This window comes from Cyprinodon variegatus, unplaced genomic scaffold, assembly GCF_000732505.1.
Source record: "Cyprinodon variegatus isolate N-32 unplaced genomic scaffold, C_variegatus-1.0 Scaffold109, whole genome shotgun sequence".
NCBI lineage: Eukaryota > Metazoa > Chordata > Actinopteri > Cyprinodontiformes > Cyprinodontidae > Cyprinodon > Cyprinodon variegatus.
Window position 1 is genome coordinate 718,206 of NW_015150562.1, and position 23,935 is coordinate 742,140.

At 38.8% G+C, this 23,935-nt stretch overlaps 1 protein-coding gene across 5 annotated transcripts; it reads right to left on the reverse strand.

Annotated features, from left to right (window-relative positions):
- Positions 1-1,136: 1,136 nt before the first annotated feature.
- Positions 1,137-21,322, reverse strand: znf652 (zinc finger protein 652). Of its 5 annotated transcripts, none has more exons than XM_015374857.1 (7): positions 20,998-21,181; positions 13,963-14,272; positions 12,893-13,886; positions 7,213-7,360; positions 6,907-7,022; positions 3,368-3,512; positions 1,464-2,080 (listed from the first exon to the last, which is right to left on the reverse strand). In XM_015374857.1, exons 3-7 carry the CDS (start codon positions 13,877-13,879, stop codon positions 1,464-1,466), a joined length of 2,013 nt encoding a protein of 670 aa, XP_015230343.1. In that variant the 5' UTR covers positions 13,880-13,886; positions 13,963-14,272; positions 20,998-21,181. The 5 variants fall into 5 exon arrangements, with proteins under 5 accessions (XP_015230344.1, XP_015230343.1, XP_015230342.1 ...); XM_015374856.1 differs by adding an exon at positions 14,866-14,978 and having other exon boundaries at positions 12,893-14,272; XM_015374858.1 differs by having other exon boundaries at positions 1,137-2,080; positions 12,893-14,272.
- Positions 21,323-23,935: the final 2,613 nt, after the last annotated feature.

Genomic DNA, 23,935 nt, shown 5'->3' on the forward strand with positions numbered 1-23,935 from the left:
ACAAAAGACTGCCACTTTATCCTCAGAGTTATTAGCCTGACGTAGTCCGACTCAATTCTAGTCAGAATATGAGTCTGATACTGCTCCATAGAGCTGTGATTATGGGGCGTGTTTCGAACGAACCAGGAAAAAAAATGCCTCTGCACTCAATTGGATAGACCTACAACCAATAAGAGCAACGGAGTGCGTGACGTATGTTAAGCCACGCATAGTTGTTGTCCACAAAAATCAAAGCGTGCAGTTGCACGCCTATAATAAGAAGATGAGACTTGATCGCGTTTCTCTGTTCCTCTTTTAAAATTAATTTGCTGTCGATATCTTCTAGAACAGACCTAATAGCAGAATCTACTCACCTAAACTCTCCAGCGGCAGCCATTATTGTTGTCACCCAAGCGCGCTTTGGTCACTTGGTTGATTGCGTTACTGTTGGTCATCTGTCCATCATCGTATAAAGCCCGCCCTGACAATTTGATTGGATCGCCTGACAGTGGGCGATAATACTCGCGCTACTATGGAGCAGAGCCAGACCGAACTTCCCGACCTCAAACTTTGTGGGCGGGACTAAGTTCGGAATGGCACCCAGGCTACAGAGTTATTGCACTAAGTGATGTTTTTACCAGCTTTATCAATATCTAAACAGTGTTTAGCCATTTAAAAGTTGCTTTAAATGGCTAAAATCAAGTAAAAAGGAGAACAAAAACTCACGGCAATATGACATCGGTCCACTATAACAGAACCTCACTATTAAAAACGCAAACTATCCCTTTAACACTGGCTTTTGTACATAAAATGAGGCTCAGGTAGAGCCAGCTTCAACATTCATTAAACATTTGTTTGCCCACGAGGTTTCTGCTCTACAGCTTGGAGAATAAGTAGAATATTGCTATGTGGATGAGCTGCACACAAAGCTCATGTCCTGACTAATGTATGACCTCAGGTCAAAAAAAAAAAAAGCGGAAAGTTCGTGGAAACAGATCTTTGAGGGTCCATTGAGGCCAAGAAATATGGATTTTAAGTTCCATCAGCAGCTTTTTGATGAGAACAAGTTTCTACCCATAAATCACACAGAATCATTTTCTGAAGGAGAAAATTGAATTTCTGCAGATTGTAACACCGTTTAGGTGATCAGTTTTTTAAAGTGATGTCTCACTTAGTGTGCATGGGGGTCAGAAAAGTTTGAATCTCTAATGTTTGCTTGACAAGCAAAACAGGAAACCTCCATTGTCTGATGAAGATGTATGCTTCTACTTGAATACCTACTGCTGTCTGCAACATCTCTGCGGGACGGCTGAAAGCCTCCAGCGTAGAACAAACTGGATCACTACTGCTGAATCCCAGTGTGCTGCTCATGCTAAGCCCTCTCTGCAGGCGTAGCTTCAGGTTTCTCCATCTGAGAAACGGAGCTTTAAGAAGACAACAAGCAAGGCGCGGTTTGGTGCTGCCTGCAGACAGCGGTGCACAGTTCAGTGATGCTGTGGCGCTCCAGGGGCCTTATCCAGGGGGGCCATGTGGTGCAGGTAGCTACTGTCTTCATGCCCACAGTGGTTAAGGGGCTCACTCTTAAAAAGAGCTGGAGGAGGGGGGAGGTGAGCGACGGGGGGAACCACCAGGTGGTGATGGCTGTGAGGAGGAGCCTGTTGGGGTGTGTTGGAGAGATGGGAATGATGATGGGAGGGAGCTGAGTGGAGCTGAACGTGGGAAAATGTGTGACCAATGTGACTTTGCTGCGGAACGGGGCCTCCAGTCGAGCTGAGGCCAAGAGAAGCCGAGGTGGTAGCCGGGGTTGCAGCTGAGGGACCGGGGACGGTGGTGGGGGAAGAAGAGGACGAGGCAGGAGAGGAGAAGGCATTTGCAAACAGACGGACCGGAACTGTGGCTCCACCACTCTGTAGAACCACAGGGCTGGTGACCCGGAAGCACTTCTCCTTATGAGCTTTCAGCATGTTGGAGAAGCGGAAGCGCTGGCCGCACACCTCGCAGGGATATGGCTTCTCGCCTGTGTGGGTGCGGCGGTGACGCTTCATGTTGGGCCGGCTGGTGAAGCTCTTCCCGCAGATCTCACAGATGAAAGGCTTCTCCCCTGAATGGATTCATATGAAAATGGAAAAGACAAAAAGACTGGTGCGTCAGTCAAATCAATTGCTGTCAAAAGTACTGGTTGAACAATTAAGGCTTTGCACACAAAGATTCATTTTCAATTTCGACTCTGAGAATGCAAATAAGCTTCCATCTTGAATCGAGGGTCTCTGTCAACCCACCCACTCCCCGGGAAGCTATTACAATTCACACTATGTGGATCAGAGATGTGAAAGTGAACAACAGCAGCCCCGTTAGAATGCCGCTCTCATTAACCTCCCTCCATGGAGCCACTAAATGTGCCTGTTACCACCCACACAGCCATCTATTAACAGCCTGCTGAAGGGCTCTCTAAAATGCCTTATTCTGGCACATTATGTGTGAATCTTCTCCACGCCAACTGAATATCAAAAGGTGACAGCTGATGCGCTCGCCTTCTGTACCTGTTACATTTAAACATGGGAATTTACATGCTGAAGCAAAGTTTGGTATATTACAGAGTGGGACTGGGTGTGGCTCCTCCTGGATGAGGCTAAATTGGTCAGTAGCAGCAGGGATGCGGGAGGGCAGCATAATTATACATCACAAATATAACCTTGAGGGCCAACAGAGTGTAGCGTGTCCACCCACGGCTCAGGGAGAAAAAACAGCAGATGATGTGCAGGCATCAAGGCTTGGGTTTTTTTTTTAAAAAGAAAATTGGTGAAACATGGACCAAAAAAAACCCCAAGAGGAATGAAAAGCTTCATGTGTCCGGGTATTCATTACAAGCCACAATATATTCAAGGCTTTACTTAGATGTAAAACATCCCTCTCATTGCCTGAGCAAAGCAAAGAGGCAACACCCCATTATGCGCCTTTTTATAGAGAGTTTGTGGTGCCTGCAAGGCTGGGAGGAAGGAAAACAGGAGCTTGGAAAGATTTGAAAGAAATCTCCCTGCATTATAATGTAAACATAAAACAATCATTATTATTCCTCAGTTTGATTTTAGTTACAGCTAAAAAGCTTTCAATGATCTCTCCATCTGTTATTAAATCAGACGTATTGGCTGTTTAACTGAAATCCACTAGTTTTTCTTATATCCACCAAATTCAGGTTTTTAAGACTTGTTGAAAACCTTTTTTTAACGTAGAAATTATCCCTAGTTTGCCTGATAGACTAATAAATATATATAAAAACAAATAAATCTGCACTCAAATTGGATATGAATTTCCCTGATGTTAAAAAGATAAATAATCTAATATCTAAGGTGTGTATTAAATCCTGCATAGAGGACGCATGGGCTCTCACCTGTGTGTGTTTTCATGTGCTCGTCAAAGTACTGTTTCATGTTGAAGTCTTTGCCGCACCACTGGCACATGAACTGCTTGTGTCCGATGTGAATGCTCATATGAGAGCGCAGCTGGTACTTGTACTGGAACCGTTCATCGCAGTGCTGCAACACAAGGAGGAAACTCTCCCATCAGATACAAAGAAGATGGAAAGATTCTCAAAAAAAAAAAAACTAAAGCGTCACCTTTCTTTGTACATTTCAGCAGTACTTTTTTTTTCTTTTCCTTTTTGAATTTCTGTGTAATGTGCAGTCGATTTCTGTTTATTTTGGCATGTGAAGTTTTCAGAATGAACTTATGTAAGAAGAGACCGTCCCCCTTCAGAGGAACAAGGTCACCTCTGATTGGCCCCCTCCGATGGCCTGAGGAGAGACTTTCCATCATCCAATATTTAACTCGGGTGAGAATAAAAATCAATGAAAACCTAAATGCAGAAAGAAAAAAAAAGCCACTTATGTTCAGGGTCAGCCACCATACAGCATATTTGCAGTCAGGGTTTCTTTGTTCGCCTCTTTCTAAAGGTTAGTGATCTATCTATAGCCCCGGTGCCTCCACCTGACTAAATAAATGTCTGTGGGCAGAAAAAAAAAGAAAAAAGATTTGTAAGAATGTAAGGCCACTGAGGGGAAAGGCCTACATGTTATATAACCTAATAGGCATGTAATCAGACCTTAGTGTCTGCGGTAGCTTCTACCATCTAATTAGAAAAGCTCCACCCATGGAAATGTTCTTATTGTGGTAGCGAACACTTTAAAAGGCCGGGATGGGGAAGAAGGAAGGAAGCATGGATAACTTTGGGGATACAGAGATAAAAAAAATGACCAAATGCTTTCCAAAGCCATGTTGAGAGTGTAGAGTTTTAGCTGCTAAGCAATGAGTATTCGAGTTTATAATGTTTCACATGATTCGAGTTCAACTCTGACAACAGTCTGGTGAATGTTTAATGTTTGGAAAGAAAAGATCAAATTATATTAGTTGTCAATAATAAACTGCAGGAGTGCAAACATATGTTATGCTTAGTGTGCTTAAAAGGAATTGAAAGATTCATTTATTAACCAGAAGAGTTTATTCCCAAAGTTTCAAACTGCTGTACTTTATATCATACTGTTTGAAAGTTCATGTTGTTTAAAATAATGTCTATTTGATGCAGCCCTGCATCCCGCTAAAGATAACAAAAACATTTATGAAAAAATGTTTATGTGAAGTAATGCTAAAAAGACGTGACTTATTGTCTACTATGGATTCTAACCTATTAACTCTGCATTGCTGCTGTGAGCAAAAAACTAAATGAAAGCATCACAACAGGAAGAAATCAATGGCTCCCTCTGGATATGGATTATAAGAGCTGCCTTTAAGGTCACGTCATCCTACTTCTGCATCTTTAGGAGGAAAAAAAAAACATTTCAAAAACACTTGACATAGAAACATGGATAATATCAATCTATTAAAGGAATAGCAGTGGGTCGCTAATAGTTTTTATAATGATGGTCTTTGCAGTTTATTTCAATCAAACAGAGAGAGAGCCATTATGCACAGAGTGATGTGGAGGAGTAGGACTTGCTGGTAGGCTTTGGATTCATAACCACATTTCTCCTACGGGAACAATATAGTATAATTCTGAATCTCAGCCAAGTCTGGAGTATAAATTAACAGTTGCTTCGTTCATCATTACATCCATTAAAGAAAGTAAACCTTGGGTCAGTATCCCAGCCCCACACCATGAAACTACTGCTACCCTGTGTGACTGAAGGTTCTGGGTTTGTTTTACATGAAGGGATCATACATTTTTGGCTAATAAGAGACAGGCCAATCTCCAGGTTTCATTCAGCAGCAGTTTTTGCATTGCAACAGTGCAAAGGATGCGGCATTTACCCAACATTTATCTTAATCTTAAATGCTGAAATCAATTAGTGCACATAAGACCTGCAGGCCTTTGAACCTAATTTTAGTAACCTTCAGGATGAGTCTTTAATGTGTTATCAGAATAAGTTCAGGCAACTCCTGGATAGCATCACCACTGCTTTATGCTTTTTATGTTTGTAGATAAATGATCTAATTGTGGTTCCCTTTAAACCCCAAAGCCTTTGAAATGGTTTGAAATACAGTGAAAGGTATCATGGACTCATTTCCCATCAGGGTGTGATGCCATTTCTGCTTGGCATAAATCAGGCATGGGTATGTCTCGTTAAAGTGGAAACTTCCCAAAAATTGTGGTTAATCTGAGTTAAAGCGTGATTTAACAGAGGGGGGGTGGGGTGGTCTAAAATAGCATTTTTTGTTAATAAATGACAGTGTAATCTAAAGCTAGATTCTTTATTTACTCAGGTTATCTTTGTCTTATGTAAGATTTTTTCTGATGATCTGAAACATTTAGATGTGGCAAGAGAAAGTTTTCTTTCGAAGTTCTGCTTCTTCTGCCAGATAAATTTTTTTAATTTATTTAACCTTTACAGCTAACATATTGTGAAACAAGGAAAATATTTTGCATTTATTATTTTTTTGTTAGCTAAGGCAATAGGGGGAAAAAGGTGCAGCAAAGAATAAAGGTATAGATGTCTTTGCAGTTGGACAGTTAAAGCAGCAGTGATTTGGTGACGCCATCTGTTGGAATGTCTCTGAAAAGCAGAACAAGTGATAAATGAACCACCAACGCATGAGTGGAAATTCTTTTGAGATGCAAATTATATGTTAGATAGCAAGAACTGACTTTCATCATGAAGAATATTACCGAAAATCCCAGCAGAATATGACTCAGATTCATCTTTTATTTTCACACAAAAACATCTCTGTCAAAAAAAAAAAAAAATGGGGGGGACTAAGGGTTGATGAGCGTCACATGCGGCTCCTCATGGGACAGCAGCACTTAAGTTTTCTTCTTCTCTTGTTTCGGGTACACTGAAAAAAGGCTTGATGATATGAAGCAGGGCATATCCAGATCTTTATGACTATCAAAGACAAATTCATAAGTAAATAAAGAATTTACCATCTGAATTTCTTTGCTTTATATTTTCAGACACCATCACTGAGAACTTGGTTTATATATTAAATATCTAATTATCGCTCCAAGCTATTTATAACAGTTATGTCTATTGTTGCATTTGAACCTTAAGTGGATTCTTTTTACCATCAAACTCTTATCTATTTTTTTATTAAATGCAAACATTTAATAACCTGTTAAGTGTAGTTGATGCAACAGCGAGCACAATAACCTGCTGGACTGACATCTTTATGGCATTCTATTTACTTATCTTATTGCAGAATGAATGCATTTCCTTAGGATGTTTGTTCTTTATTTATGGAAACATCTCAGTCACATGATGTTATGGCAAATACACACAGAAAGGCTATATTCACTAACAAACTGAACAAAAACAAATCTTTAAAGGCAGCGAAATGCCAGATTTTGTCATTAAAACATGCACCAGAGTGATTTTCTGATGCTTGAGTTTTATAAGTGTCAAATAATGTGATAAAGTTCCTTTAATGGGAGCCTCTTACCTCACAGCGGAAGGGTTTCTCTCCGGAGTGCTGGAGCGAGTGAACCTTTAATGACATGCTTCGTTTAAATGACTTCCCACAAGTCTCACAGGTGAAAGGCATGTCTTTAGTGTGAGCTGGAAATTAGGAGAAAATATAACTTAATGTGCATCTATTGGCTGTTGAACTGCATTAAAGATTCATATAACAATATTTAGAAGCTATCAGATCTGAACTCGTACATCTGAAAAGTTTAAAATGAAAAAAAAATGACCAATTTTACCAAAACTTGGTTTGACAGAAAAAAAATAAAATAACCCAACTTACCAACCATGTGCTTCCGGACATGAGCCATTGTATAAAACTTCTTCTCACAAATTTCACATGAGAATTTCTTCTCGGCGTAGCCATGAACAATCTTAATGTGCTCATGAAGTGACCACAGCTTCTTAAAAGACTTGTTACAGGAGACACACTGTGGAAAAAAAAAAAAAAAAATGGCAGAAATAAATATTAAACCTTAAACTATTTAACTATTTTTTTTTATCAGCAGCTGCAGGTTTTGGATAGTGTATCGGCTCCCTCTGCTGGGGAAGAAAATTAGACTTCTGATTCAATTAAAGAGGAGAAAAAAGTAGATTTTATTTTACTGATGTAAATCATTTCAACAAACATTAATACTTTCCACCCAAAGTGGTAATTGTATATCAAATTAAAGTTTATGGATGAACTTTAATATTTAACATTTAAAGGGTTAGTGGTTAGATAAAACTGCAAATGTTCATGCGAGTAGTGGACTGGAAACAATAAAGTGACCAGAGCCAGGATCCACAGTGAAGCTAGTTTTACTTTAACATAAAACTAACATCCAAGAAAGAATCTCCTGCCCAGAAAATAAACGCCTACAAACTTGACTGAAAATTACAGCTGCTAGAAAAATGGCTCCTGGTCATATTGTAGATCTGGTCAATAGATCTCATTAATTTCACTGCTGGGGTTTAACAAACTGCCAAAACAAGCACAAAGCAAGGTGTTGGCAGTGTCTTGATGTGGGAATGTTTCAATGTTGAAAGAGGAGGATGAAATAATGGAGAATGATGTCCAAATTCATTAACTCTACCTTAGTGCAACAGCTAGAAGTTTGGACTTCAGGGGATGTTTCAAGAAGACAGTGGGTAGAGGAAAAAAAAAAAAAATTTTTTTAAAGAACATGTAGAGCAGCCTACTACTGAGATGATAGGAAGAAAAAAACTTCTCAAAGCCCCAAATTTAAGTAATACCTTAAAGACGAGTCCATCCCAAAAACTCTATCCATTTAAACTAAACTTCACTAAATGAAAAACAACATCTGTCAGAGGCTTGTACACTGATGCACTATGAGTGGGGGTGTATGTGGGCATTGGAGACAAGGTCATTTCCACCAATAAAAACCTCTTCACCAAATTTTGCTTGTTTACATTTGATAAAAGATATTTTATAACTAATGCAACTAAAAACAAAGATTCATTAATTGAATAAAAGCTAAACAATAATATGACATTCATGTTTACCATGAGTATATAAGCCTCTTAATAAACTATCCATTATCAAATATAGATCTGCTTCTTCAATGGCCGCCAACTTTCAGACTGCAAGGCTTTCTACAGAAACAATCCTGAACCTCAGATTAAATGAAAAATCTCATAAAAATCCCTAACCTACTGATGGCGTGGCTTAGATGTAGAGATAATCTGATTCAGTTTTTAATACCGATTATTTTGACATCAGTCACATCAACCCCCCAATTATATGATCCAGATTTTTTGGGGCCGATGTTTTAAAAGCAACATCATTTTCACTTCCTGAATTTACATAAAAATAAACACACTGACAACAGATGTTACACAAGTCTCCATTTAAATACAAAGAATAATAAGTTATTAAATCAAACTAGACATTAACAATGGAGAGTAAACAGCAAGAGCATGTATTTAAATAGTATGTTAAGATAAGCATGTTCATCAGCCAATTTTTAACCATCCACTGTATAGATCAGGATGCATTGTGCATACTACATGCAGCTTTTACTCCTTTGTGTACCTTCTGTTTATTCAGAGCCAATGTCAAAAGTGAAATTCTCCATTGTGAGATCAATAAAATTCTATTCTATACTATGCAGATATTAAAAACAATATCAAAATTAGCTCAAAATAGTGAATAAATTAAAGAAATCTCCATGCCTGTCTGTCTGTCTTTAGATATAGATGCATATATTCAGGATTACAGACTTCCTAAATTAGTCTGAGAAACTCTTGAAAGTCTTGTTGTTACAGTGGCGTGAAAAGGGGTATTTTCCTCATAAAGGTGAGCTTTTCTTAAAAAAAAAAAAAAAACCTGGTGAGGTAAAGAAGAAACAGTTGTGAACATATTGATTTTCTCTCAGGCAGCTATAGCTGCTATAGCTCTAAATATCCACCTCTGAAATGCAGAAATATGTTTATGCAAAACTTCATTTTGAAAAAACACGAAATAGACCACCATAAAAATGCTTTTTATCAAAACGTGTGTTGATTTTTTTTTATTATGATAATCAGAGGCTAAGAAGCTGGAAGAAGTTTAGATTTAAGGCCACAGATTTATCCATGTTTGTGTACCGAGGCCAGATTTAGCAAAATCTTAAATGTTTGCAAGTTTCCTGCTTTACTTATGAAAAAAGCCTTAGACCCTCACACTGGGGCATTGTTAGTACAAATTAAAGCAGCTGTTCAGACACCCTGGGCTCCAAAATAACTTGAAGATGCAAATCAAAGTCAGAGAAATCGGGCCAATTCAAGCGATCAGAACAGCTGGGCGTCCCTGAGGAATTTAAAGGCTGAAGCACATCTTTTGTTATCAGGAAACCAAAAACACAACATGACAGCAGAGACTGATACAGGCTTACATAAGCCGTGTTCAAATCTAGAAGCACAGGTAGCATTAAATGCAGCTAGGTTTTCTTAATATTTACTGCACTTAACATATAATTTTGGAGTGTAATATTAGTTTACCATAATAAATCTACCATTTTATCCATAAACATATCCAAGTAGTCGAAATTCATATGGAAGCAATTCAGTTTGGAAAAACTAGAGCCATTTCAGGCATACTTTGAAATATTGAATTCAGATTTGGCAAATTTTATACTGGTAATGTTATATACAAACATCATGACTCATTAAAAAAAAAAAAAAAGGAACACCTGAAGCTCCCACTAAAAGAATCGGTTTGGCAGATTGTTGTACGATGAAAAAACTGAAAAACTGAGGATTTGTGGAAACCACCTAATGCCAACTAAACCAGGGAGCTTTTACAGAAACTTTAACCATGTCAGAGGAACCTTAACTCAACAGGAAAACAGCAGAGATTTGCATAAATACTAAAACTGCTGATTCATTGTAATGAATATTCAGGTGAATAAAAGTAGGAACAGATAATGTCATGTTTAAATCCTCTCATGTTTTTCATAGATTTGGCAATGCAAAAACATTAAACAAATTGACTTAGATTTAGAATAATATGGAGTAAAAAAAGCCATAGATAATGCAGTCCATATGATAACATCGTCAATGTGAGAGAATTATGCAAGGATAAAGTCACTGAGGTATAAAAAAAAAAAAAAGACCCACCAGTGGTTCTAGAGTAGCATACTGGTAGCCTTAAGTATCCTTAAGATAGGAAGAAAAAATGGCTGGTTTTGAAACCATAACGCATTTAGTCCTTCAATACCATGATATCCTGCAGATGCACATAGTGAACATGTTTGTGCATGTGCAACTTTGCAGTGCTACAGGGCACACATAGCAGACCATGAAGAGAAAGAAATGACTTGCCACTGTATAAATAAGACATCTGTTAATCTTCCTTGGAAAAAACATAAAAAGGCAAAGTAAATTTTAAATAATTTAAGTAGTCCCCTAATACAACGGAACGGTTCATGTGTGATAATACATGCTGGTAACCATCGTTTAATGAAAGAAAACCCACAATGGTCACAGAAATAACTTAATTATGGCTAAATCAATAGTAAATGAAAATTCTATGAAAATCAACAAAAAAAAGTTGACATGGCTCATGAAACAGGCCGTGATAAAATTTGTAGTACCACTAGAAAAAAATGAAAATAATGTGACTAAAGGAATATTTCAAATTAAGGAGTGCTCACTAATTAGCATTACAGGTACCTAAAATCTTGTAAGCAGTTAGTGTTCCTCTTTATACGGCTACAGGTATCTACTGTGCAGTTTGACATGGTGTGTTCCACACTCTACATGAACCAGAGGAAGTGAGGGAGACCGTTGTCACAGGAGATTAGAAATAAAGTCAGACAAGCATGTTAAAGAAATGCAAAACCGAGTTTAAATTGTCATAGATGTATAACTATAGTCGAGTGGGTGAAATGGACGTACAGAGAAGTTCAAACCCCATCGACACCTCATTTCTCAGCAAATCTCACAATTCTAAACCTCCACCATAAAACAGGCAAATTCAAACAAAGCCCCGGGGGTTGGTGGGGTGGGGTGTCGCTGGCTGGATCGGACCGAGCACTCGAACTGAGCCGTGAGCTCCGGGGCGGGTTTGGTCGCTCCGTCCCCCGCTGGCTTCCTGACCCTGCCCCGGAGCTCATGGCTCAGTTCGAGTGTCCTTGTGAGTTAAACTTGAACTCTTTGCTTCTCCACTCTTCCTGCAGACTATGGGATTATGGTATCCAAATTAAATGCAAAATGTACTTTCAGCAGAGGAGAGGATACAGTCTAGGGTTGTACGATATCAGGAAAAGGCATTGTCATGATTTGAAACCACATGACAGTCTCCCACTACTTTCATTCTTCAACTTCAATATCATTGCTATTTAAAATGAGCATCAGCTGTGAGCATTGGGGGCAGAAATAGTCCATCCAAATGGCCAAATTTGTCGTCAACATGCATAGTATCAGCACATGACAATTGACTTCTAGCATCATAGAAAAATTTGAAAGCCAAGCAATCCTTGGCGATATGCATGTACTGATATTGCTGTAGTAAAGCATTTAAAGCTTCTACTCAGGTCTTACCTCCAATGCCTAGTTGAGATTTTTTATATGATCCCCGTTTCAGTAAGGGTTTTAACACTTAAGTTGTTATCTATGGCTTTGATCTATCTAGGTGTTGAGGCTCGATTTTAACAGTAGTCCACGCATTTAAACTGAAAACCCTACATGAGTTGCTTCACAACCTTTTTGAGGTTGCAGTTACCGCTGTTACTTGCACATGTTTTGCTACCACACTCCTTCCTCTAATTAACTTTCCATTATTTTTCTTGGATACAGCACTTTGTTGTTAAAAACAACCTTTGGTCTACTAACCTCTGTGTGGAGGGTGTCAGTGACTTTTTGCTGGACCACTGTAAAGTAAAAGTCTTCCACATCATCCCTGAAGTTATAATAAATATCTATTTTTAAAATCACTTTTGTTATTATGGAAAAATAATCTTGAAAAACTGAATTTGAGATTGACTGATAAAGGAATTTCAAGGCCGATGTTGATTATTTGGACAGTCTAAGCCTTTGGGGGGGGTCCAAGTTTCCAAATTACATAATTTTAACATTGATACATCTCCGCAGAGCGTCCCCACAGCCCGATTTTCCCGCACCACTGTGTGGTAAGACATGGCGAGTAACAGTTCCTATTAGAGAGGGTTCACAAATATAAACATCTAGAGAACTCTTAGGTTTTGCAAGGAAATATAAACATATTGTGTGAAACGGCTGTCTTTTCTAGTTCTACGTGTAAGTTTGGGGTCTGTTCCATACGTTCCTTCTTGAGTCTGCCAGAATATTAGGTACAAGGGGAAACGTTGCACAAAGAATAACAGTATATAATATAAAGTCTAACTAAACTTTCACTGATCCCAGATAAAGACTTCATACAGCTGCAGATAATTAATTGTTATGTAGTGATTTCCAACATTTCAGTTTTATATCAGTTAAAAATGAACAAATGAAGGCATTACCTGGATGTTCTTCTCACAATCCGTCTGCTGATGCAATGCCAGTTCGCTCTCCAGGACAAACTTCTTGCCACACTTGTCGCAGATCTGCATCCGCCTGTGTGTGACGTTCATGTGCTTCTCCAGGTACCAGCGCGTGTTGAAAACCCTGGGGCACTTCTCGCATGCCAGCATCTCTTTCTCGTCTTCCATCTCTGCCTTTCCTTTGGTCGTTTCCGTACCTGCTGAGGAGGGAGCAGACCTGACTGACCGGCGATTGCTCTTTGGCGGCTCCATGCGTTTCCTACGCCCTCTGGTGGTCATTCCGGCTGTGGCGGCGCTCAGAGCCGTTCTGAGGCTTTTCCTCTTTGGCTGCCTGCCAGCCGTAGTACTCTGCCTTGTTCTTCCTGACCTCGTTCTTTGATTCTCGATCACTTGTTCCTCTTCATCTTCCTCTTCTTCCTCATCATGGCTATCCTCGTCTTCATCCTCCTCCTCTTCGTCCTCCTCTTCATCATCATCATCGCTGCCTCCTCTGTCCGAGTCGTCCGCCGCAGTTCCAGTTTTGTTGTCCCCCTTGGACACATGAAGAGTCTGGTTGTTCAGATTGACCTCTACAATGATCTGCTCACGTTTGTAACCCTCTTCCCCCTCCTCCTCCTCATCTTCATCCACCTCGGTGTCATCAGAGGATCCCTGGTCACCTGTTTCAGACTCCTGTGAGCCCACCTCCTGCGCTCCCTCTCTGAAGTACTGCTGATGCTGCTGTGGAGTCATCTGACCCACGTTCGGATCAGCCACAGACGTCTTGGCTGACATTTTGTTGTCGACCAACACAGAATAAGGTTTTCCACCCACCTCCCTCCTGTGAACCTTTCCCGTCAAATCCAAGTCCGGGTTAGAAGAGTGAAAATAGGACTGAGACACGGGCACTCTACGTGCCTCCTCCTGTGACATCCCGACAAGGCTTGGGATGGAAACCTCCTCCTTTAGGCTCTGGCAGGATTTCATATAGGAACTATGGAGGGATTGAAGCTGTCAGGACAAAAAATCTAAAAAGAAACAACTACGTTGCAAAAGAACACTAGTCTAACCTGCAAGGAGCGGCAGGGGACTAATCCCCCACCCTCCTTCTGCTGAAAAGACAGGAAGGAGGGGACGAGGTGAGAGGTGGTCAACCTGATTCAAAGAACGTGTCCATTCTGTCCTGATAAGGACAGACAATGGGTAAGACATTTAAACTGTACCCCAGTAGAAGTGAGAAAAAAAAAAAATCTCATAAAGGTCAGTTCTTTAAGATCTGCCGTTCCAGAGTTTCAAAAGGCAGAGCCACGTAAGATAAGCCGGAGACGAATCAGGGAGCTCCTATAAGGACCTCCAGGTCTTGCTTGAAGCTCCATTTAACTGTAAAAAGAAAACAGAAAAAGAAAACAACATACAAAGATTAGATTAACTAAGACGTTCTTCCGCTTGCTTTGAGTAAACAGTGAGATTGTGACCTGAAACTGCAGGCATGTGGAGTTTGAAACAGCGAGTGTCACATTTACCCACAAACGTTTGTTTCAGTGCCGAGTGTGGGAGCTGAAACCACAGGTTTCACGAATGAATGCGAGTAAAATTCAATTTCAGGACGGTGCAGAGCGAGTACCTTGCTAGACCACAGCTTAAACGTCTCATTATCAAATTCAACATAAAGAGAGTTCAAGTTTTTATAAGACATGCAAGCATGGTTAACCAAGTAGAAACTTTTCTCAAAGTAAAGATGTTACAGTATCATTTTAAAGATGGATACTTCTGAAAAAAGCTTCAAAGCAGAAACCTCGAAAACAAGCTGAAGTAGAGCATGCAAAAATGATGAGACGCATGCCGTACTTTACTTTCAATCTAAGTCCTGACTTTAGAGTTAATTATTTTCTTAAATTTGCATTCAAAGTCCAAATAATACTGAAGAGACGATCCACAAAACTCTAAATGGCTCTCAAAAACAAATTGCTCACCTGAAACACAAAGTAGTAAGGAAAAACTCTTCGTTTGGTGTAAGCACAACGTGTAATCGCAGCTCCCATTGACTGCTAGAAAGCATAGTATAACCACAGCTTTGGAGCTTCTACTGCAAATACAACCACAGGAAATTGTATGTTGAGCTGTCAGGGAAGCTTATCTGCTACAGTTGTTGTAACCAAAAATGTGATCATCTTGTTTATATGCAAGCTAAAGACAAACTACTTAAAATGCGTACGCCTTTATATAAAACTTGATTTTGCATGATAGGTATAAACTAGGAAGTGTGCACAACAATGCCAAGGTGACTCCATTCTGACACATTGGTGACCTTAAACAGCCTATACCAATAATTCTGAGCATGCATCCTGGCGGGGGTTTTTTTGGCTAGAAAAACCTTCTTTAGCATTACATAAAGTCACACCCCAAAAGAACTGCATTTCCTTTCTTGGAGACAGCAAACATTGCCTCTGTTTTCACAAACATCTTGCACATGCACCCTGGCTTTAAACGAAAAAAAGAAATGACATGAAACTGGCTGCACAAAAAGAAAACAAGCAGCACTACCCTGTGTAAGTAGTTAATGTAAAGTGTACATAAATGCACTGTAGTGCAAATGCAAATGTGAATGTATAGCAGTATCTTAAAAATCATTGAACCACTATTACAAAGGAGGTTATGTGTGTTTGACCGTCTGTGTAAAGGATAACTTAAAGAATTATGAACGGATATTAATGACATTTTTACAAAAAAATGTGACTTGGTCCAAGTAACAATCCATTAAATTTTGGTGATGATCACATATCATAATCCAGATGCAGTCTTTTTTTTAAGGATTAACATTAATGGTGGAACAAGCAGTTCCCCCCTAAACCAGAGGTTGGCAGCAGTGACTATTTACAACTTCAGCATCGGACTAAAAAAAGTCCAGAAGTATTATACTATAGACAAAAACCCAGGAAAGCTGAGCCATGCCTCACACAAAGCCTCTACCTGCTGATCCGACAAGAAAGCAGAATGAATGCAGGTGAGAGCAGAACAAACACCAGAGGCTGCAGACACATGCTGTGCCTTATTTATAAACTTATGAAAAGACTTTAAGGAAATTGTTACCAAAGGTGCACCTCATACCAATGAACAATTCATTTAAATTTAGTAATGCTCCAGATCATGTCCAAGCTTTAGCTATAGGTGTAAGTCACAATATGGGGTCATATTTGCTGCTTGGTGGAGCTCAGAACTCTCCGCGTGCTTTTCTAGTTTTGTCGATGTTTTAGTAGTAGATTAGTAAGAACACTGGTAGCAGGATTATTTTTTTTATGTTAAAAATCAGATCTTATTCCAGAAAGATGTTCCTGAGATTTTATTTCGAACTACTTTCTAAAAAAAATAAATAAATTGAGTAGAAAAAAAGAAAAAATAAGGATGTTCCGATGCAACTTTTCCAGTCTTGATACAATCCCAATATTACAACCTTTAGTACTGATTGACAATAAAGGTGTGCCCATTAATTGGACGGCCGATTGATTCCTAACTTTTCTGAGATCTATGATCAGCTGATACTTCGATGCGAAACCAATAATATCCAGCAATCCCATCGACCTATGCAAAGGTCGGAAAACTGAAAATCACCCACTGTCAATGTTCTGAACTTTATATTTGGGAGCAGCTATTTCAGAAGGTTTTATTGTTTCACAGGTAATGATTATTATCTTTCATAAATATAAGATGGAAATATTGACGGTCTTCAGTGACCTTATTACAACTCAAGGTGTCAGTTAAAAAAGAAAATCTGTATCGATCAAAATCAGAACAGGCATCTCAGGCTTTGTAGAGATCTGAAATTGGTGATCGGCCAGAAACCTGCAATCGGTGCACCCCTAAATTGATACGAATATTCACCTGATATGATTTAATTATAAATATTTTATTAGTCACGTTGTAGTATGGAATGTTAGAAAAGGCTTGAACGAAGTAATATTAAAGAATTATAGTCAACAACAATAGGTACGAGAACAACTGACCCATGTATGATTAACCGATGGTTTACAAAACTAAACAGAAGCAGAGCGTTTCTGTCAGCCTGCTGATGTTGGAGATTTTAGATGGACCGATATTGTTTGTCATTGATATCGGATAGATTTCTTAAATCAATATCATCATTTAAAAAAATTCTTACAAAACTGTTTTTGAATGGAAACAAACAAATAAACAAACCAAAGCCCATGTAAATCTAATAACAGGCTGTTACCTTAGCAGTAACAACTAGTACCAAGAGTCTGTATTAACTAGCATGATCCTTTGAATGACTGCGTTGCATTTTGTTCCATTTTAGACCATTGCACAATAGCTTTAATTAACCCCAACTGAAGGTTTTTCAGACATTAACACTGTGCTTAAAGTCATGTTGTAGCATCACAAAAGAATATCCAATCAATTTTATCTATATACCACATTTAAACAAATAAATGTTTCCAAAGTGCTGCACACGCAACAGGGTAATATAAAAGAAATATAAATAAAATAGTTTAATACAATAAATACAATAAAATAAATACAAAGCCACAGGAGACCACACAACTTACAATGCTAAAAGCCAGAGAACAATACTGAGTCTTAAAACACAATTTAAAACACTCCATGGTGGGGGCTATGTGTATATCAAGGGGTTTGAGCATTCCACCGTTTATGGCCGACAACGGAGAATGCTCAGACCCCTCTGGTTTTCCAAAGTGTCCTAGGAGTCACAGGCTGAAGCTGGGCCTCAGACCTCAAAGTGAGCAGGTGACGGTAAATTTGAATAAGGTCTGCGATGTACTGAGGTGCCAGTCCATTCAAAGCTTTGAAAACAAACAAGAAGAATTCTTCAGAAAATGAAGACAACCTTCAAGCTTCTCCAGAACCGCTGTGAAACAGACAGCAACAGCAGATCCTTCTTACCTACAGTTATCAATATCTACAACAAACCTTCAAAGAAACCTCTAAAAAATAGAGTTAAAACATTTCTTTTCCTGTGAGGTTAATAAAGTCCTGAGAAGATTCACCACTGCTCTGTTTTTCTCCAATGGTGAATAGTGGCTCTTCTCACAATGGTTCACTGCACTCACCAGTTCTTGAAAACGGCTTGTTCATGAATGTCTTATCTGGTCGAGTCATGTTGCTTATTGAAATATTTTGGCCACCATCTGGTAGTCAAGACATGAGGGACTTTCTTTAATACTGAAATAGCTGGTTATGGTTTAATATATTTAGTTCTGGAAAAAAGCAAAAATCTGAAGAAATCTGAAGAAAGTCAGCTAAATGTAAACGCCGTGTTCATTTCTACTCTGCCTTTTTGCACCATAACACTGACCTCCGTCTATTCAGTACTAAGCTGGAGGAAGTTCTACCATAAACACAATCAATCAATGACTGAAAGAAAGAAAGTGACACAGAAACTTCTTACCTTCATATTAAATAAACGTAGACTGAGATTTGAGTCCCAGATTTATAACTGCCATGTTATAAAAACCACTCTCAGCTTAAAGAGAATATTTTCATCCAATTCAATAAAGAAGAACATTATTTTAAGTGAATCAGTCGCTAGGTTGCATTTGTTTAAGAATGTGCAATTTAATGAAGTTAAAATAACAAAACTAGGGCTTAACAATTTGGCAAAAAATAAATAAATAAATAAAAATTGAGAATAATTTCAACCAATATTTTTGTGACCTTGGAAGCTTGCTTGTCCAGAGTCCATTGTTGTAGGTCTAGATTGTAACCTTTGGGTGAAAAGTTCCTATACACTTCCTGCAACCGTCTCTGCCCTTCTTTGTAGTGGCAAAACAGTTTGAAGCGTATTATTAGCACCTAAAAGGCTGGAGGGAGAAACCTAATTCATCTTACTCTGTTAAATGTGACTAAAATTGTGATTAATTGCTGTACACTACTCTCATTATTCTAAATTCAAATATAAAAATAATTCTAAAGTAAAGACAAGGCCAAAAAAAAAAAATCAAAACATCCAATGGCAGCGGCGATAAATCACTCAAAACTAGATTCTTAAACAAACCAGTTTTACTTATCTTAATCATATGGAAGAATGTTAAAGACACACCTGCATTTCTGCTCATGTCGATTCTGATCCCCTCTGAGAATCAGGCAGCAGTTCTCAGAGCATTAAGACCGCAGAGGAGGTGGGGAGGGGGGAGCTCAGCACTGACAGAACAACTCACCTCACATGGTCGTCCTAGACACAAAGCCTAATAGATTATCCCATGTCTACATGACAGGGAAACACAAACTGCATGAGAAACAGCAGCCTGACATGCTTGAGTTAAGGTGCAGTCAGATGGTTTGGTTTCTATCATGCCCGTGTATTCTTCAACAAGAAAACAATATCCCATTCTTTGCATTAAACTAAGGATATCTCTAAATGATCAAATAAAACTCATTGTGCGAACAGAAGGTAAACTGCTGAGAGCCTGCATAATAGGGCTTCCACCCAGTAATGATGAGTCATTTCTGAGTTTCACTCACTGTGAAGTATTTAAGTCTTTTGATGTGGGAATCATGTAGCGTATAGAGCTCTCAATATCAACTGTGATTAGGTTATCACGGTTATACAAATGAACAAGCATTCTGACTTATATTTAGTTTGGACATCTGAATACGAATTTATTGGAAGAAAAAAAAACACATCAGACTCAATTTTTCCCATCTAAAGCACAGAGAAATTGAAGTTTCATCTCTAAACGTCGATTAAAAGCTTTCCTTAAGAGACATGCTGAGAACCAAACATTTTTGCATAGGCAAAGCCACAAAGCCAGTCATACACCGGATAGATGCTACTGTGGCTTAAGATTTGTATGACACAGGATGGGAGTGTTACTGCAAAGCAACTGTAGAACAACATAAATGGTGCATGTATTGAAAAGTGCTTAGCCAGATGTCTGACACAGATGACACCTCTGCAGTCCAAAAGGTGCTGTGCATTACCTTAAATATGCAAAGCTGCTGAAATCCATGCACCTTCTCAGGTACTGTATGTGCTTTAATGAGCTCTCTCTTTTCCCAGCTTGTGGACTGTGTGAAGGTTCACATTCCTCACTCTGTCCAAACTCATAAGACCTTAACTAGCTCACTGTGCAGCGGCGCTGCAGGGATGCTTCATGCCTCTGAAGGTATGTGGCCATCAAGCACATAATCAGCTCACACAGCTATGCCCTTGTGTTGCTGTCCGCTGCATATCTTTTGCTTTAACTTTATGTAAAGTGTGAAAAAAAAACATATTAGTTACAATGTGACTTAAGGGATCTCCCTCCTGCTTGGATTGAGACATTTGCAAAGCTTACAGAAACCAGTTATGGTAAATATTGAGATATCTCAAATAAAAGCACGTGATTCTTAAGTGATATAATTGTGTTTTTTTTTTTTTTTCTTTTAGAACAAAGAATTGGAAAGAAAGCCAAGGAAAGGGTTAAAACCAGAAGGCAACAATGTTCAGCTAATAGCAGAGACCCTGAACAGGCCTGGGCAACTTATGCTACTTAGCCCGCTAGCTAAAGTCTGCAGTTACTAACCTTAATGTGCATGACAGGCTAACCTGGCTACATTAGCTAACGATGTTCTGATAACGTTCCTTTATCTGCAGAAATATATAATCTGACAGCATTCAGCGTTTAATCTTCTTCTACCTACATGCATTACCCAAAACAAAAGCACACACTTTCACTTTTTTTTAACCCCAAACCGCCCAGAATGTTGCTAGCTAGCTTAAAGCTAACGCCGACGTTAAAGTTTTAGGTATAAAGATTCAACTTTAGGTCTGCGTTGCATTTTGAAGATAATATATAGCAGCTATCGGGCCCATGATAAGCTAAAGCTGCTGTTAGGCTTTGTTTTTAGACTGTTTTTTTCTCGTTGTGAGCTGCTGACCAAACAAACAAAACCAAAAAAAAAAAAAAAAACAAACAGAGCCGAACCCACTCTACCAGACACTGTCAAAGTCAGCCTTCACAGCTTTTACCGTAGCTTCGACCACCGGCTTCCGGACACTTGCGCTCGTTTCCCCTGGCAGCTGCCACCCCCCTGGATGTCAGCCTCGCAGGTTCTGAAAATCCACTAAAACAGCGACATTTTGCGCTTACCTCCGTCTACGGAGAGAGCAACCTTCTTCTTGCGTTTGTGCAATCAGAGCTGCACAGATTCAGCAGAGCTGCTTGCCCTCCCTCCTCTATGCATACGGAGCTGGTAATGCCAGCTTGTATTTAATGTGTGCAAAAAAAAAAAAAAAAAAAAGCGGGAGGATGTTGTTGGTGTGCATTACACCGGGGATACCTTCGCACCGGCGTCCTCAGCTCCGCTACGTGGCCCCGGCGAGCACTGAGCCGTCCTCCCGCGCTCACCCGAGGCATCCAGGCCACTGTCTCAGCGCACGCGCGGGGTTCAGTGTCTGGAGTATTTTCGTTTACAACAAAATCCGTGGCCCAAGTGGGCGCTTACTAATGGCGTAAATATCGGTATGCTTATGGGCATATTGTCAGAGGCGTAGCCAGAAAGTTTTTATAAGGGTGGCCAGGCAAAAACCAATGTACACTGATGGGTGGCCGAAAGTGGATAGGCGCCGGAACCTCAGGGTCAATTAACCTGTTCCAAAAGGAAAATTAACAAGCACAACATCCATATGTTTTAAATGAAGACAAACTATACTTTCCTACAGCCTTTTCTAACAAATTGACGCATATATTTAAAATATATAGGTGGTAAAATTCTTTCAGGTTTGAGTTCTGGGGCAGACATCTTTTCTATTGTCATTACCCACCTACTTTTATCAATAACCATTCTGCATAAAATTGATATTTACAAGCACTAATATCTACATAAATTGATTGCTTAATAAATTTTTATTAAAATATTTATTTATCAATGATTTCACAGAAGACTCCTAAATGACTTGGAGAGATGCATAATTCTCTTTTTACCCCATAAAACACAAAATCTAGTTCCGAAAAGAGCATGAATTCCGTACTTATCATCTTTAATGTTAGTATACTGATGTGCATAATTAACCACAGTGCTTTTTGTTGTCATGTAATTCTTACTATATGAAAAATCAAAATGTTTTAAATATTCCACCTAAAAGTATTACTGCTGCCTCCATCTGTATTAGAGGGAAAAAATTGGTAGGGGTGGCCACCCCTGGCCCCCCAACTAGCTCCGCCCCTGCCTATTGTTGTATTGTTACGCCATTGGCGCTTACATTTATTTACGAATAGACTTCTTTAGGTTTAGGCATTGCTTTCGTGACTCTAGGTTTAAATATGAATCCTGTAAAGTTAGGGTTAGTAGATATTGTAAATTGATGAGCAGAGGCGTAGCCAGAAATTTTTCATAAGGGTGGCCAGGCAATAACCAATGAACACTGAGGGGTGGCCTAAAGTAGATGGGCACCAAAACCTCACAGTCAATCTAAACTGTTCCAACTGGAAAATAACGAGCAAAACATCCATATTTTATACATAAAGAAAGACTATACTTTCCCACAACCTTTGTTAACAAATAGATGCCTATATTCAAACATCCGTGCTTTCTAGATAAAAGGTATAATCCTTCAAGGTTGAAGTTTGGGCCAAAGTCCGTTTCCATTGTCATTACTTACCTACTTTTATCAGTAATAATTCTTCATAAAATTGATATTTACAAGTACTAAAATCTACATATATTATTTAGTAAGTTTGTATTAAAATAGTTATCTATAATTTCAATGAAGACTCATAGATGACTTGCAGAGACACATCATTTTCTCTTTACCCCATAAAATCTAGTTCTGAAAAGAGCATGAATTCTGTACTTATCACCTTTAATGATAGTATATTGACGTGCATAATTAAACGCAGTGTTTCTGTTGTCAAGTAATAAAAAATTAAAATGTTTTGAATATTCCACTTGAGAGTATTACTGCTGCCACCATCTACATTAGAGGGAAATAAAAGGTAGGGGTGGCCTATGATTGGCTAAGGGTGGCCATGGCCACCCCTGGCCCCCCATCTAGCTCCGCCCCTGTTGTTGAGGAGAATCCATCACAGAGGCGCATGGGTCACAGAATTTATCGCTACACCCCTATAAACCTGATATTTTCCTTAATTTACCTCATCTTCTCTCTTAATAATTTAGACAAGGAAGGTTTGTTTTACAGATTTTAATTTAGTGTCCAATGGGAGAATCCAGAGCACATGTAAAGAAATATGACGTATTAAAAAGTACATATAAAAGAATTAAAATGCACATTTAAAACAAACATTAGCACATGAAAAAGAAATGCAATTTAAACGCATTTCTTTTTCATAAAGTTGTTTTTTTAGACCCCATGAAAATGTATAAGTAGAAACCGCAGGCGTAACTTTCTGAAGGACTGGTGTGGACATGCCCCCCACCAATAATTTCAATACATAGACTTTGGCTCTCAATAACATTTAGGACAATTTTCTAAATTTGATTTTGCTGCTTTTGAAGGAGGATGATTACTGATGTAGCTGAAAGGGAAAGCATCCATCAATCAATCCACATTTTTCCCGATGGATGATTGAATGAAACTAAAATTGTGTCATACGAGGGAGGCATGATATATTGCTGTTGGCATCAGAATCAGCTGTTATCAATCCCTTTTTTTTTTTATTAGAAATTAATGTCTAACTATAGACTAAATATAAACATCTGTGTATTTTTGTTCTTGTCTTCTCAACAATAGGAAAGCATTCAATAAATATGTGTTTGAGCTCATTTTTGGAAAATATAAACCCTATTGAAAGCATTTGTGTCAAGTAACTGTAGGTCCATCAGCCACCACCCTTAGAGTGTCCCAAAAAACTTTCATAACAAAGTCACACTCTTGGTAGAAACTAAACACTTTAACAGCTTGTCTGATTCAGATGATGGGAACACTGACTATTGATGCAGTTCTGGGTCCTGTATTGATAAAAATAAATTGGGATGTTTCCTTTAATATTGCTGCACAGCAATTATTGGGATGTTTCTGGTATAGTCAGTGGTTAAAAACAAAATTGAGTCCTAATGGTAATTATTTTG